This window comes from Balaenoptera musculus, chromosome 2, assembly GCF_009873245.2.
Source record: "Balaenoptera musculus isolate JJ_BM4_2016_0621 chromosome 2, mBalMus1.pri.v3, whole genome shotgun sequence".
Lineage (NCBI taxonomy): Eukaryota > Metazoa > Chordata > Mammalia > Artiodactyla > Balaenopteridae > Balaenoptera > Balaenoptera musculus.
Window position 1 is genome coordinate 35,321,972 of NC_045786.1, and position 17,402 is coordinate 35,339,373.

The window sequence follows — 17,402 nt, forward strand, 5'->3', positions numbered from 1 at the left end:
CTGAAGAACCTAAGGGCAGGACAGGAATAAAGACGCAGACGTAGAGAATGGACTTGATGACACAGGGAGGAGGAAGGGTAAGCTGGGACAAAGTGAGAGAGTGGCATGGACATATATACACTACCAAATGTAAAATAGATAGCTAGTGGGAAGCAGCCGCATAGCACAGGGAGATCAGCTCGGTGCTTTGCGACCACCCAGAGGGGTGGGATAGGGAGGGTGGGAGGGAGATGCAAGAGGGAGACGATATGGGGATATATGTATATGTATAGCTGATTCACTTTGTTATAAAGCCGAAACTAACACACCATTGTAAAGCAATTATACTCCAATAAAGATGTTAAAATAAATAAATAAAGAGTAAACAGTGACAACAACAACAACAAAAACACAAGTGAGGGACTTCTGTGGTGGTCCAGTGGCTAAGACTCCGTGCTCCCAATGCCAGGGGCCTGTGTTTGATCCCTGGTCAGGGAACTAGATTCCGCACGCCACAACTAAAGATCCCGCACACCGCAACGAAAAGATCCCACGTGCTGCAACTAAGACCCGGCGCAGCCACATAGATAAATAAATATTTTCAAAAAACACAACAGTTGAGGAGCATTCCCAATAGAGAGGAAAACATTATTAAAGAGATGGAGGTGAGTGGCAGCTTCTTGCCGGCAAGGAACAACCAACAGTTCAGTGTGGCTGGAGCACCCCACTCAAGGTAAAGTAAGGAAGCGGTCAGAGATGCGGCTGGGAGCTGGGAAGGTTAACACCCTGCTACAGCTTGTGAGCCTGGTGAACGAGCGTAAGTCTCTGAGCGATGGGGAAACATTGGGAATTTCTGAACGTTGTAAGAAAGATCAGATTTGTGCCTTAGCTACACTACTCTGGGTTAGAGGACAGATTTCAGGGGATCGAGTGGGGAGCAGATTAGAAGGCTGTTGTAAGTGTCCTGATAGTGATTTCAGGACCTGGACAGGATGGTAGTAGGCATGGAGATAAGGAGCTGCAACGGAGAAAGATTTTAGTAGATATGACTGCACAACTCAGTAGTTAATTACAGATAAGGAAAGAATGAACAAGAGGCAAGGATGACTGCAGGCTTCTAGTTTGGGGAACTGAGAGCAAACCACTCAACCAAGAGAGGACACGCAGAAGGACTAGCAATTGTGATCTAACTGTGTTTTGAGAAGAGATCCTGGTAGGATGCATCATTCAAGACAGAACTCCATGACCGTCCTTACGTGACGGCTACAAACTCCCTTGCAGGTGTCTCAAGTCACTTTTCTTCTATAGGTTCCTTCCCTTACAGAATCATAGGAGATGAAAGCTAGGAGAAGGTTCCAGTAGCTTTTAGCCTAACACCCTCCTTGTACAGCTGGGAAGTCTAGAGACGGTAACTGACTTGTCTAAAATCCTTATTATCTTTTTAATACGTTTAAGGCTGTCCAAACTTCAGATGAAAAACAAACAAAAAAATCAAGCACATACATATAACCATTCCTTTCCATCAACTTGACTACCAGTCTTCCTTCTTTAGTAGTCAAATACCCATTGCCCCATTTCCTTCCAATTCAGAATTCATTTCTTAAAGCTCTGCAACGTTTTACTTCTCTACACTTTGAATGCTACTGCTCTGAAATTAACTGAGAAAGACTTTCTTGTCAAACAAAACAGACTTTTCTCAGTCCCCACAGCTGTTCCTTGGCTTTCGGTGAGGTTTGAATACTATCTGCTATACCTCTCCTTAAATGCTTTGCTCCCTTGGTCTTTCTAACAGTGAGCTTTCCTTGGATTTACTCCTTCATGCTCCACTTCTTCTGACTCCAATTCTGGATCTCCATGCTTCCATCATGAGCCAAACACTCTTCTCTCTTCAATCACTTACTCTGGGGTCATTCACCTCACAGTGTCCACAGTGTCTTCTGGGTTCACATCCAGATCGGACAGTAGTCCATGTGGAAAAGTTCTGCATGTGTCCTAAGTGTGATGTGCCAATTCTCTTGGCCCGCATCACTAGAGGCACGGAGCCTTCTCAAAGACAAGGAATCCATGTGCTCCTGGGGCTCACTGCTGGGCTGACCCACAGTTAAAAGGGATACTGACAAATGAGAGAATGTTCTGAAAAGAGCAATGGGGTTGGTAAGGGATCTAAAAACAACATGTGAAAACCGCTGAAAAGGCTAGGAATGATGAGCTTGGGAAAGACAGTGCTCTTGCAATCCAGCTTTCTGCAAGTTTGTGAAAACTTGTCACGTGGGATGCAGCATAGATGTGTTTTTCTCTGTTTCAGAAAGCAGAAATTTGAAGGAGGTTGTATTTTGGCTAACAGGAAAAAAAATCTTGCAAATAACTCAGGTTGTTCAACCCAAGAATGAGCTGTCTCTCGATGCAGTGAACTCTGCCCTTGCTGAAGGTGTTGAAGAAGAAACGCCTGCTCTGAGAGGGAGACCAGCCATACCTCTGAGATCCCCTTTCCTCTGACACCCTGTGAATCACTCTCCCTGTGATAGCCTGTCAGCACCACGGACTTCACATGCCTGATGTGGAATCAGCCGTCCCACCCAATTCCTCAAGTCTACCATTCATGCTGTTGTTCTTCTAGATTGCTGGGCTAGATTCATCATCTTTGATTCCTTGTTCTTTTTAGGTCCCTATACCTCCACCTCCAGAATGTTTCTTTGATATGTTCTTAATACTTTATTTCCATGGATACCATTACAGTCCAGACTTGCCAAACCCCATGTGGATAGAAGTCATTGGATTTTTGAGTTGGGACGAACCCTAGAGAGATCAAGCCCAGCCTGCTCATTTTATAAGTAAGGAGAATGAGACACAGAAAAATTAAAGACTTCTCTAAGGTCACATCGTTAAAAGTGGTGGTACTAGGCTCCAAGATTTGTAGTGCCATATTCTTTCCATTGCCCCATACCACAGCAGCTCTGGGATTTCTCCTTTTAATCACTCAGGCCACCCTGATACATTTTGGCTTAACTGGTTTTATAGACATTGGCCATGACTTAACCATGGAATGACTGGTTTATTTGTTTAATACTGTCTGTTTGTTTAATGATGGTCTTTGGTCAAATCATATGTGTTAATCTAGATCTAGGAATTATCCCCAATCTCTTAACTGTAACAGACCACTGGGTCTGCTTTGAGTTAAACAGCACTGTTCTTTTCTGTGCTTCTCACAGATACTGCCAAAGCAGGACTGCTGAATTGTGAAATAAAGAAGAATTCTAGCCAGCTCAAGCTCTCTGGAGTCTGCAAATCCAGGTCATTTGGATTTGAAACATATCATTGTACTCCAATGAGTACAAAAATTACATATATCATGTTAGCTGGCTATGCTCTGATTACTTCCATAAAAGGTCCTGGACTCACGTTGGTTCTTCAGTTGCTATTCTGGTCTCTTCTAGTTCTTGTGCTTGTTTCAGCCAAGGTAATTTCGCTTCCACTGGACTTTTTTCTGACAAAAAGGGAACATAAACAACAAGCTTAATTATTGTTACTCATTCAAGAGTTGGATATGTGATTATTATTTGCTGAAGATTTCATCAATAAAGAGGTCACGCTTTTCAAATGCACAGTACACGAAGTGGCTTCCGGACGGAACCAAATATTTCTGTCATACATTTTTTTAATTAACACATTATCAAAATGCAACCAAACAACCCCATGACACAGTTGAAAACATTCTCCAAGTTAGCATAAAAATGCCTTTTATAAAGCAGTACCAATATCTGTTGTTTGCATATTAAAGCTCTTACTTCAACCGTTATCAGTTTGCTTTCTTTTTCCACAAATTTTTTTGCCCATTGAATGAGGAAATTAATAGAGAAAAGCAAATAACATAGAAGGCTTAGAAAGTTGGGAGGAGGAGAGTCAGTGCTATGGTTTACTCAAACTTTAATTGCTATAATTGTTGAGGGAAATGATTACCAATTACCACTGGCCTGCAGGAGCAAGCTGGTGCCCCTCTCTGTCCTTTGAAGCTTCCTAAGATGTGAAGAAAGAAACAATCTAATTATGAAATGAGAAAGGAAATAATTTTGGACTGCTTCAGGGAAATCACAGACACTAAGAAAGTGGCTATAAAAGCACCACTGACTGCAGAAATAAGGAGAAAAGACTTCACTGACGAAGTTATATAATCAGTGTTTGTACCTTGCATGGAAACCAGTGATTTTTCTGGAAGACAGACATCATCAAATAAATATTTTTTGAATAGTTAGTTGCCTATGAGGCTATTTGTGTAAATAATGCCCCCAGAAATAATGAAGAATTTTATCATCCTCTCCAAAGTACTAAGGAAGACTCCTTGGCACTGACACTTGGGAGTAATTCTTTTTCCATTTCCAAAAGGAAATACTTGTCACGAGGACTGGTAATACCTTACAAAAGTACGTATATGGAAAAAATCATGTCTAGAGAGGAACATACATCCAAAAGATGATGCCAAGACTTCCTTACCCATGGATGCTACCCATTTCTGCTAATTCATGTGGAACAAGTGGGAACTACAAAAGAATTTCTAAGTGCATCTATAAATCTAGATTGGGAACTGAAAGTCTTCATTCATTCGTGGTAGGCAATAGGACATATGATGAAGCTGGCATTGTTCCTTCCTCAAGAAATGTACACTCTGGTGGAAGGCATGTGGGAATTTTCCTTTTCCTTTTTCTCTTCATCCTCCTTCTCCTTTTTCTTCAAAGCAGGGACTGCATCAAATTATTTTATGCCCACCAAGAAATGTTAATATAAGCCTAGACAGGAACCACTCTATATGTACTGAATCAATAAGAGCTCAGTTTCTTCTCCAGACCAATTAATCACATAGGTCTAACTTCTTTATCTAGGTGGATGGGTCTACTGTAATCTGTCAGTAAAACAATTTTTATAAGAAAGTTAGTACGTTGAAATTCAAATGCTGCAATATTAGTAAGAGAGCTGGAAAACACCGTTTGATTTAACTTTAAGATGCACCACAAACTTACCTTTGGGTTTGTAACACGGGATGGGAATGATACATTCTTCTTTGATGTGTAACTTCAGTTGTGGATTACAGCCACCAACGTGCTGTCCACGATGGTTGATACACAGAACAACCCGGTAACGTAACCCCCGGCCACAAGTCACTGTGCACTTCAAAGATGAAAAGAGAAGCCAATGAAATTCTTGTTCATGAAGAGATCCACAAAGGTATTAAGGTCTCATGCACAGGAGAGTCACTAATCTACATGAATGTTAAACACAAAAGACCGTTAGATAAACATTATGTAAGGAAGGGGGTGGAGGCTGATCTCCCATGATTCTTATGCTTCAGGGCCCCTCCCTTGCAAGGCTTCCTTCCCATTCTCCATTCGAGAAGTATTTCAGGTGAGGTCACAGTGCAAGAAAAATTGAAATGCCCTGAAATCTTTCTACGCAAATATGCAAGAAACTTAATATAGGTTTTCTCAAATTTAATTAAAAATTCACATGACATCATCCAAAACAATTTGTGAAGACAAAAGAAACTTTTCTAAACTATTAATTTAAAAAAATATCAAATTTTGCTCAACCATGCTAGAGGATTATCTTTCTATTCTGTGTATAGAAATCGATCTTCCAAAATTGTTGTCATATGAAAGGGCCATCGAAGAGTATTCAGCCAAAAAGTTTAGGAAAAAAATATTATAGATGTATCAGGCACTTAAAATTAATAAGAACATTATGCTATTTTCCCTAAGTTTTTATGAACTTTGTGTTGTCAGTATTTTTTTTCTTGAATTATTTGTTTATGATTTGGAAGGTACTCTTGTCTAGGAATGGAATATTTTCATGTCATGAACATCCACGATATGTTTTCAATTTATGTACATTATGTTGGTGAGCATATATGTATGTATATGTGTGTGTGGTTTTTTTTAAAATCAAGACTTTATTTTTTAGGACTATTTAAGGTTTATAGAAAAATTGAGCAGATAGTACAGAGAGTTCCCATATGCCCCCTTTCTGCTGCATCCAGTTTTCTCTAGTGTTAATATCTTGCATTAGTGTGGTACCTTTGCTACAACTGATAAACCAATACTGATACATTATTATTAACTAAAGTCCAGAGTTCACATTAGGGTTGTCAGCTTAAAAAAATTTGTAATTTCTTACAATTTCTTTTATTATTGTACATAAACATTTACTTAGATACCCAATATTTGTGCTTTGTATTCTTTCTTCTTAAAAAGTCACCTCCTTGGTAGGGGAGGGATGGATTGAGAGTTTGGGATTAGCAGATGTAAACTATTATACACAGAATGGATAAACAACAAGGTCCTACTGTGTAGCACACGGAACTATATTTAATATCCTGTGACAAACCATAATGGGTAAGAATACAAAAAAGAATGTATTTTATATATATATATATATATATATATATATATATATATACGTATAACTGAAACACTTTGCTACACAGCAGAAATTAACACAACATTGTAAATCAACTATACTTGAATAAAATAGATTTTTTTAAAAAGTCACTTCCATATGGTATAAACTTCAGGCCCCACCAGTCCTGGATCCATCCCTGGGAGAGGTCAAGAAGCCTTGGGCATGTGCTACAGAACACACACTGTTCTGCAGATGTGATCTCACTAACCATCCTGACACACTGGAAGGTTAGCAGCTTCGCTCCCATTTAACAGATGAGCAAATGAACAGCCCACCACCTAAGGACCTTGCTCAAGGTCATGCAGTTTCCTAAGAGGCAGAGTGGAAATCCATCCCAGAGCCTCCTGTTGTCAAAATAATTACTTTACCACTGCTTCATAAAGCTTAAAGATTCTTTCCTGAGTCCATGGATGCTTCTTCAATTGTCACAGATGAGTTGCAGAGGATATGGAGGCCTTTTTCAGCACAGACCCATCTCCAAGAAGAGCAGAATAGCAGGAAACCTCTCTTATTCCCTCATGCCACTCTTATGACCACTGAACAAATACTGAATGAATTTAGTGAGGTTTGAGATTATATCTGACGTCTGGGAAACTGATTCACCTACCCCCACATTCACCTATTTGAAATATATGTGATCTTAAGAGGTTATTTTATATTGGCCAAGAAAGAAAAAAAATTCTTCCCCAAAGAGAAAGAAAACAATATGATTATAAGGTATAAGTACCCTAGAACTGGTCAATCCAAAGGAATATTATTTCCTCAGTAGCTTCTCAGGAAGCTGGACACTTACCCCAACGATGTGGTCAGTGTTTACAACATTCCCAGAACTCCTCTTTCAAGCTGAATACATCCTTAATGATAGCAAATTCTCATCACTGAGAATGTGTTTGATTTTTTAAAAAGTGGAAAGTATGAAGAGCCAAGAAAGATGAATGAGATGCGTTGGTTAACAATCCTTCATTTGGGTATTGTAAGTGACAGTAAAGTCATGATATAGATGGGGTGGGGGTGGTATAAAAGCTCTAAAGACAATACAGAACATATGGGTAAGACCTGTAAGAGTGGAAAACAAGCTCTGCAGGTTGTAGAAGTAATGTTGATTTTTGAGGAGAGATCACAATATGATTTTTGGCATATAACTTGAGTTCAAAGAACCGAACGACCTTGCCATAATAAAATCCTTCCATCTCAGTCTATTAATTTATGTGAACAAGGCTTCCCAGTGTGTGCATGCAAAACAAGCTAAAACAAGAAATCAACAGTTAAAATTAAGAATAAAATTACTGCTGAACCCATGTTTCTTTCTGGCAATGGACTATTTTTTAAAGCCCCACTCATCTTCTTGGAAGACTAGTTTCAAAGGAAAATTTACTTTTTATGTATAATAATCATTCACGAGAAATCGAAATACATTTAATTGTTGTTTTGGTTGTGTACTAAGATTAAATTTAATAATAATTTAATCCAGGGGAACATTTCTAATACTTAAAGCCTTACGGCTATAGGAAATTAAAATAAATTAATTTCAACTGCTACACATATTTTCTTAGAGAAAAGTAGAATAGGGTAACCAATAAAAGACTTTAAAGCATAAAAGTACATTATATTAGGATAAATTCTGTGGGGGGGAGTGGTTTGAAAATGTGAGTTCAAGGGGAAAATAATGCAAAACATTCAAATTATTCAAGAGCTTATTCATATGTTTTTTAAAAATGGAAGATGGCAAGGATAGAAACCATCATGGCATTTACATTCTACTGGACATATTTTTTCTAATGCTATAACACTTTTATTTTAAAATGTCAGCCTTCAAGACATGTTAGAAATGACATTCTTTGATTTTTTTTAATTTAAACTTGTGATAAAAATTTTAGATGTCAACCTAAATATATATGAAGGGGTATGTAATTTTCCAAACTTCTTTTGGTATGTGAACAAAAAAGAATGGATAACTACTGCCCTACTAAGTACAAATGAAGCAGTAGGGGGTGATGATTTTGAGCCAGGGATATCAGAAAAGGACTGTGATGAGATAACATCTGTAAGCTGGGGCTGGAAGTGGGTCTTTCACCCAGAAAACTCACTTATCTCTACTCTTCAAGTTTCAGTTCAAGCGCTTCCTCCTTTCGGAAGCCTGCTCTGACACCTTCAAGTAGGGTGAATCACCCCACCTCTGTGCGCCGGCCATACAGGACATCATACCGCTCACTGCAGTGTCACACTGCATCACAACTGTTCATTTGCGTGTATGGTTTCTGCAACTGGATTATGAGCTTTTGGCGGGGGGGTAGAAGCAGGTTTTATTTACTCCCTAGGATGGCAGCTGGCACACTGAATAAATAAATAGATAAATGCATGTGTGTGTTGATCTAAATATGTAGGGATCACTCGAAAGAGCTAAAGAAACATGAGTCAATTATGTCTCACCCTCTAGCAAATTAAAAGTTTAAGCTTAAAATATTAAATACCAATACCTGCAATTTTTTGACTAATCCAACTGCACTTTATTTGCTCTAGAGGTTTACTTGCTCGTCTCCCTAGAGAGGAAACTAAGCTAATCTAACACAAGGCCTTGTTACACCTCTGTGATGTTGCCCTTTTCTCCTTTCCCACCACCTGACACCTCAATGGCTTCCAAATAGGCTGCCTGCCTCTGGTCTTTCCCAGCATCAGTCTATTGTCTCAATTACTTAAAATATATTACATTTATTTTCTTCAACAAAAATAGCAAAGCTTCTTAGTAACCACCAGACTAAGAACATACCTCTAATGTCAGTTTTATCATCTCCATCTGAATTTTCCAATTCTTTTTTTTTTTTTAATTTATTTTTGGCTGCATTGGGTCTTGGTTGCTGTGTGTGGGCTTTCTCTAGTTGCAGCGAGCGGGGGCTACTCTTCGTTGCGGTGTGCGGGCTTCTCATTGCGGTGGCTTCTCTTGTTGTGGCTCCCGGGCTCTAGAGCACAGACTCAGTAGTTGTGGCGCACGGGCTTAGTTGCTCCACGGCATGTGGGATCTTCCAGGACCAGGGATCAAACCCATGTCCCCTGCACTGGCAGGCGGATTCTTAACCACTGTGCAACTGGGGAAGCCCCAATATTCCAATTCTTAGTAACGTGGGTTCTCTCTTTAATCCAGATGAATTAGGGCCTTTTTCAGCATCTAGTCATTCTGTGTCATTTCTGCCTTTGCTCAGCCGTCTCGGCTTGGCCCTACCTCACAGTTATGTCTTCACTAGGCTCTCGTTTGGTTAAATCTTAAAGATGGGTCAAGCACTACAAGGGCAACAAAGACTTCCCAATCAACTCTGCTCTAATGCCTGTTCCGTTCAGATGTACCATGGTTCTTAATTAATTGTTCTTACCTGTGTTGATGCCTGCAATGTTCTCTCTTACATTGTCCTCCAACTGCCTCTTCCTAAGCTCTTTGGGAGTAGGAACCCCGTTCATATACAACTTCTGCCTCCCTCAAGGTGCCCAGTACAGTGTTGGGAGCATGGCAAATAATCATTAAAATCTGAGATTGAATTAAAAAGTGGCGTGTACTCGGGACTTCCCCAGCGGCACAGTGGTTAAGAATCCACCTGCCAATGCAGGGGACACAGGCTCGAGCCCTGGTCGGGGAAGATCCCACATGCCGCGGAGCAACTAAGCCCGTGCGCCACAACTACTGAGCCTGCACTCTGGAACCCCACACCTAGAGCCCGTGTTCCGCAGTAAGAGAAGCCACCGCAATGAGAAGCCCACGCACCGCAACGAAGGGTAGCCCCCGCTCGCTGCAACTAGAGAAAGCCCACACACAGCAACCAAGACCCAATGCAGCTAAAAATTAATTAATTAATTAATTTCTAAAAAAAGTGGCATGTACTCAAATCTTACCTGAGACCACTCCATGGCAATCCACTTGGGACAGTCGAACAGATTGCAGGTTTGCATAACCTTGGGTTTAGGCGCATACATGCACTTCCATTCTTCCACTTGCAGTATCTCTCCATGCATGGACTCCTCCACACACACGAAGCTCCGCCTTTGAATCCCACCTCCACAGGACACCGAACACGCAGTCCAAGGATTATGTTCCCAGCTCAAAAGCAAACAAACGAAAACACATTATTTATTTGTTGCTTGTTTCAAGTTTGCAAAGTTGATTGCAAAAAGTACAGCCTTGGGATAACAGTTGTGGTTCGGTTGAAAGAGCATAGAATTGGAACCTTAAGACTTTAATCTTAACTGCTACACACAATCTGCAGTCACAAGGTACTTAACTCCTTTGACCCGAAGGTTATTGTCAAATGGGAGTAAGACACCTGCCCTCGTGTATTACCACAACCATTGTGAGAATCAAATAAATTAAACTATAAAGTGTGAAAGCATCTTCAAACAGTCTCTAAACTATAAAACACAAATGGACAACATTACTAGGGCATCATAGAATCTCAAAGTCGGAAAGGACCATCCTAGTCATCTAGGTATAAAAGGGAATGCAAATTTCTGATCAATTGCAACGCTTGAGGTCCCTCTATAATACCCAGTTATCAAGATACGCTTGTCATCTCCAGTGACAGAAAACATCACCCTCTGAGCCAGCCTATTCCATATAATTCTTAGAAAGATCTTTCTTATTATGGACTTGAAGTCTGTGTTCCCTTATCTCTCTGTGAAAGGTCTAATAACTGTCCCTCTTACATTTTGGTCTATTGCTACAGATACTACAGTTCCTTGCAGATTACTTAGAGCATATTACAGAAAGAAAAAGGAAACCTGTAACTCACCGAGGGAGAGGTTGGAAGTGGTCATAGGGCATGATCTCTTTAAATCCATCACTACAAATGAAATCATTGTGAGAATATAATTTCTAATCAATTAACGTATTTATTAATTTGACTAGTACAGATGTGACATCCCAAAAGACAGAGCTCTTTCAAATTAAAAACTAAATATGCCGAGTGTTATGAACCATTTCCCCCAAAATTCAGCCACGATCTCCTTAATTTTTAGGAAAATCTCTGACACACAACATCCCCAATTCTATATGAAAATGTAGAAAATGGAACTAGTAATATGTATTCATCAAAGGAAAGAGTTTCTCTTAATTTAGATAAATCTATTTATTCTCTTTTATCATCTTAGCAGGTTAGTCTGATAAAATATATTAATGATATTAATACACTGTCATATTAGCAGGATCTTTAGAAAATCATTTTGTTTCACAGAATTTGCCCTTTGAAAAGACCTCTATTAATAATTACATACACCTGGGATTACAGGAAATGCACAGCTTCGTGATAGGAAATGAAATCCACTGAGAATGCTTCCTTTTCCACTTGCACACTTCTGCCTTAGCCAGCTGGCAGATAACTGGGGGATTCTGGGACTTGACAGTATGCTGTTATTTTAAGATACTGTAGTAAAGCCAGGAAACTTCCCCAGGCAATCCAAGTCATCAGGTACTAAATTATGCAGCAGGATAGTTTATGCATAGCTTTACTGCTCTGGCATTCAAACTCTTCACTTCCTTGCACCATGCATTCTTTATACTGAATTTAATGTGTACACTTCAAAAGTCAAAACGTGGTGATCGGTGACCCAGTTTAAAAAGCTAAAATGGTGAGTTACTGATATTTACGGCTGGCAGATGGACTAGACACTGTACCTGGATGAAGAGAATGTTCATGCTGTATGTGCAGGAGATGCTCAAAGAGGTTCGTTATCAACAGTCAAAGATCACAGCACATGGACACATAGCCCGCAAGAGAGAACTAGACTGAGTAAGCTGATGAGCCTAATTCCTACTGACCACGGTTATACATGTGAATACAGGTACCTGCCACCAGTGTACGTTCAAGGTTACGCAATGGCAATGTGTTGCCTGGCAAGGGTGGATCAGTCACAGCTGCAGTTGATTTGTTTCTTTTTAAAGGAAAAAGGGTATGGGCAGTTATGCAAACCTTGATGGGCAAGGATCCATGCTGCATTCCTTCAGTTTTGGTTTTGGTTTCACATTCTCAGGGTAGTAATGGCAATAATGGTCAGGAACCACCCTCTTCAACCGGATATCCACACATTCAGCAGAATTGAGCTGATACCCTAAAGCAGCAGAACAAGAAAGTCTGAAGATCGCATCCGTTTGGGGTTTACTTGGCAAAGTTATCACTTGCCACACACTTTTTTATTCCTCTTTAAGAAACTTAACGCAGTGGTTCTCAACCCCGGGTGTATAACAGAACCACTTGGGAGACTTTAATATACACCAACGCCCAGGTCCCTTCCTGATCCAATTAAATCAGAAGCACTGCCGCCAAGAAATCAGCATTTCCACTGGTCAAAGCGGAAGGAGCGGGTGCTTTCTGTTGCCATGATTGCATTGAGACCAAAGAAATAAAGTTGTTCCTTTATTCCCAGGCTCCGGGGTAGTAGAAGCAGCAGACGCCCACTGCTTAATCCCGAGGGGGTGTAAGGCTCTTTAGCCAAAGCACCTATGGAGAGCTAACAATTGGACTGAGTACTATTTTCAGTTTCCTGAACTACTTTAGATTTAGAGTTGTTGTGGGGAGCGAATAAGATCATGTGTGTCTGGACAAATGTAAATCTCTGGACAAATGCTAGGTGATATGGTGCAGCAGCAGCAAAAAAAAAAAAAGACTTTTTAAAAAAGACTCTCAGGTTCTTCTAAGATGACTAATATGTGTGGCCAAGATTGAGAATGACCACTTGATCTGACTGTGTCACTCTCAGCACTTATAACTAAAAGTTACAATAGACGCCTTTGAAAATGTTTGGAGCTCAGGTACAGAAAGAAGGTAGCTATTCATTGTCACCTCTCCTCACTGTCATCCTGGGACTGTGCAAGGCTCTCTTGTTTCCGTATACTTTCTCTTCTCCCATCACCACGCCCATTACAATCCCCCAGAGACACCGATTTATTGTTTATATGTCCTTAAATATATATCTGTCTTATGTAATTTTGTTTTGTGTGTATCTGTTTTGACTAAATTAATGATACTGTGTTTTAAGTCCTGTTCTGTTTTCTACTTTTCTCACTCAACATTACATTTCTGAGAACTATCCTTGTACTGTTGCTTCTTTCTTCTGTATAATATTCCATTGCTTGTACATTTTACTTATTTCCTGTCCTGGGGTACCTAGGGGTACCTCTGATGACAATAAACTTTCTAACTGGGAAAATAAACATTGTCTATACAGAGAGGAACAAAACCCTCCCCACCTACATCTCACTCTGCCTCATAAGCCTTCAAAGAAGAAGGAATGAAGACTTATTCCTGATTCTATTAAATTCAATTTGTACAGTCTCTGAGGAAAGTGAACATTCCACAAGGATGAGTGCTATAAATTTAAAAAACAACTCACAAAATGATGCTTCTAACTTCCTGAAAGATTTGATTCCAGGTTTCCTGTCACTACATAAGTGTCATGTTAAGTTTTTAAAAAAGTAATTTTCAAAACCAGAATGAGCTCTTCACCAAAAAAAAAAAAAACCAAAAAAAAAACACCCCAAAGTTAAGTTCTCAGCCTCAGCCAACTGGTCTAAAGTTCTAAAAATATATTTAAAGGCCCAATTGCTGAGAGGAATCTGATTTTATAAACCAATAGACAGCTTTCTACAAGTCAAGGCTTAAATGTAAGCTGAGTGTAGAAGGACAGACTGGTATGCATTATAAAAAGCAAGGTCAAAACCACAGGAACGAAAATCCAAATGGAGTCAATAAAATATTACTTGGGTGCCAATATCTGCCAGAAAGTCTGCAATATCAGATGACAGTGGCAATCTTGGTACTTTCTCCAAACTAATCTCAAGTGTCCCACATAGATGATTGCAGACAAGACCAGGAAAGTCCATCCAAATACCTTGGAGACCAGCGAGCTAATTTTCCTGATTACACCAAAAACCCTGAAATGCCATTTAACACAAATCATGTAGATTTGATTACTAACATAATTAAATTTTGGTAATGCTTTCCTTGTGGGTTTTATGTGTATGTTTTTATTTTTCCCCAAGACAACAACAGAATGAGATTACAGCTCCTTGAGTTAAAGAAAATAATCTTTGCTCTAAATGGAAACATATTTCTAGGAGGAGACAAGGAGCATACAGGTGTTTATAATTTGGGGAGAGACAAAATTAATTTTTCTCTTTAATTTTGCAGCGGTACAGAGATAGCTAAAAGAGAAAGAAATAAGGCAGACTGCCTTCCTACATTATGAACAAATGTATTGAAATTCTGCCGGTGTACAGAAAGTGGCAGGATATTGGGGGACCCCCAGAAGGAGCCTAAAATGTTCCTTCCGTCCTTACAGCCAACGCTATCTTTGGTGGACAGTCACACAGCCAGGTGCTTCCATTGAAGGTTCCAGCAGGACTGATCGTGTCTTTCCTTGGGCACCAGCTATGAGAAACATCTATTCTCCTCCCAAGAATTGAACCAACTGAACTAATAAGCTTAGTCCCATTATACATGTCCCTCCCAGAACGGAAAGCTTCTCTTTTAACTTAGGTGTCCAAATGAGAACGTCTCTCTGTGTGTGAGAGCTAGGGAATAAATTAAAAAGAAAGAGATATTTGTTTTTCTGATGGGTAAGAATTAAAAATCCCCCCTATCTCTTGGCTTTTATTTTGGAGTCCATGAGAGACATGCAAACGTGTTTCCAGCTCTCTGCTCAAAGTAAAGGGTGCTTTCTAAATCCAGTTTTCACCTATGTTCAAGAATAAAGCAAACACACATTCATTAAAACCACTGCATTCCAGGCCACTGAGTAGGATGCTGTGTGGTTACACGTCTCTAATTACCACGCTAATTTTTTTTTAACATCTTTATTGGAGTATAATTGCTTTACAATGTTGTGTTAGTTTCTGCTGGATAACAAAGTGAGTCAGCTATACATATACATATATCCCCATATCTCCTCCCTCTTGCGTCTCTCTCCCACCCTCCCTATCCCACCCCTCTCGGTGGTCACAAAGCACCGAGCTGATCTCCCTGTGCTATGCGGCTGCTTCCCACTAGCTATCTATTTTACATTTGGTAGTACCACGCTAACTTTAAAGTCAGCTTCAAAAAAGCAAATGTGTCATTTCTAACTCTGAGCTCTAAATATTCATGAACAAAGTCTGTGCCTCACCTCCTCCACATGTCACAGTGCAGGGAAAGAAGTCAGTTTGTCTCCACTGATGACTGATTGGCTGGTAAAAGAAGAACTGGACCACGCTGTCCTTGGCCGCAGTGTACCTGGTCTGGACGGAGACAACTTTGATAATATATTCGCATGCAAGGAGCTAGTGCCTTCCACACCTTTCAACATCAGGTGAACACAAGTCACCTACGTAGACAAACACATCTATCACGATAAACTCTGGTACATGAAGATTCCCAGAATTTTAAGATGTGACAGCATTTTGATTAGATTTGTCATAAATGGGATCTCAGAAGATCTTTGACCAATCTCCTTGGAGTCATTTTTCCAGATAATTCTATGCCTGTGAATGAGTTCACAAAAATGTAGGTGCATTTTTAGTTTGTTTATTTAAGTTTTATTTTTCTTCCCAATACATTTGATTTTAATTTCCATGAGAACAGGAAATGAGACAGGAAATGTAATCTGGGTTTGCTTACAACATGGCACATAACTGCGATTCTTACATTTATAATAACAACATCTTTAAGCATCTTTAAGCAGATCCTTCTGAAAAATCCTTCTGAAAGCACAACTCTAGAAACTCAAATGTACACAAATCCATGGTGTTTGCATAGAAGCTTTCCAGTATCTAATTAAAATAGAGGAGGGGCACCACTGAGAGTGAGCAAGCAGTTATAGACAGAGGTAAGTTTACGTTCAGGCTATTTTGCTCAGGCAGCAAGTCCTCTCCCTACTTTTTTTTCCTTCCCTCCTGATTGAACAAATGAGTGAATTGAGGAAAGGTCCCAGAACACAACACAAAGAGAAAAAGAGAGGGAAAACAAAGGTTAAGCTGTGGGAGATAGATCCAGAAATGCCAGCATCACATGGAGTTCAAGAGAAAGAATAGAAAAAATAATGAAAAGGTGATATTTGATTACATCATTGTTGAGAATTTTCTAGACCTTAAGAAAAACAGAAGTACTCAGTCTAAAAATATTCATAAAGTTCTGAGCAGACATTGTAAAAAATACAACAACAAGGATAGAGAGAAATTCTGAAAGTTATCAGAAAGAAAAAAAATGATTCCCTACAAAGGAGTGAGAATCAGAATGGCATCAGATTTCTCACAGGCAATAATGGATGCAAGAAAACAAAAGCATACCTTCAAAGTGATGAGGGACAATAGTTTTTTAATCTAGAATTCTACAACCAAATTATTCATTGCTAATCAATTATCAATTGTCAACTTATAAACAATCTATGATCAAATTATCAATCAGTAATCAGTGAAATAAAGTTTTTCTCAGACACAAGATGACAGAAACTTTACCACTCAGAAACTCTCAGTAGGAAAAAAAAAAAAACTATGAAAGGATATACTGAAAAAGAAGTAATATAAATCCACAAGAAAGTAGTGAGATGCAAGAAACAGTAATGATGAAATAAATCAGTAAAGCTTATTAGTAAATCTAAATAAGCGTTGACCAAAAAAGAAAACTTTGATGTATTTAATTATAAAACGGTAAAAAAAAATTGTAAAATTATAAAATGGTGAAAAATTCCAGACATGAGATGTGTGTGGAGGGAGGGAGGGGCAGGGTTACAGTGATGGGATGAGGATAGCACAGAAAAGACTTCTAACGAGTTTTGCTTCTGGCTATGGAAGAACGGTTTGTTTCTGATGAATCCTCCCACTGAGAATAAGTAAAAGTACTGCATAAAATACTTTTTAATGTATTTGAAGGCATCAGAAAACTACCGTAGTAGTGAGGATGTGCAGGGCCAATATCCCAGACACAAAGGAAGCCCAGACATGTGATCATAACATTTGGTACCACCTT

General features: G+C 39.4%; 1 protein-coding gene across 7 annotated transcripts in view; it reads right to left on the reverse strand.

Moving 5' to 3' along the window:
- The window catches only part of ADAMTSL3 (ADAMTS like 3), a 365,885-nt gene that overhangs the window by 141,518 nt on the left and 206,965 nt on the right, over window positions 1–17,402 (reverse strand). For 6 of the 7 annotated variants that reach the window (XM_036842259.1, XM_036842264.1, XM_036842261.1 and 3 more), the window contains exons 10-15: window positions 15,565–15,676; window positions 12,375–12,513; window positions 11,199–11,249; window positions 10,306–10,510; window positions 4,992–5,139; window positions 3,379–3,463 (exon numbers count right to left, since the gene is read on the reverse strand). In XM_036842259.1, coding sequence (XP_036698154.1) covers window positions 3,379–3,463; window positions 4,992–5,139; window positions 10,306–10,510; window positions 11,199–11,249; window positions 12,375–12,513; window positions 15,565–15,676 — 740 coding nt within the window. Of the gene's footprint in view, window positions 1–3,374; window positions 3,464–4,991; window positions 5,140–10,305; window positions 10,511–11,198; window positions 11,250–12,374; window positions 12,514–15,564; window positions 15,677–17,402 lie in introns of those variants that run through there. The other variant, XM_036842263.1, reaches the window with a different exon arrangement.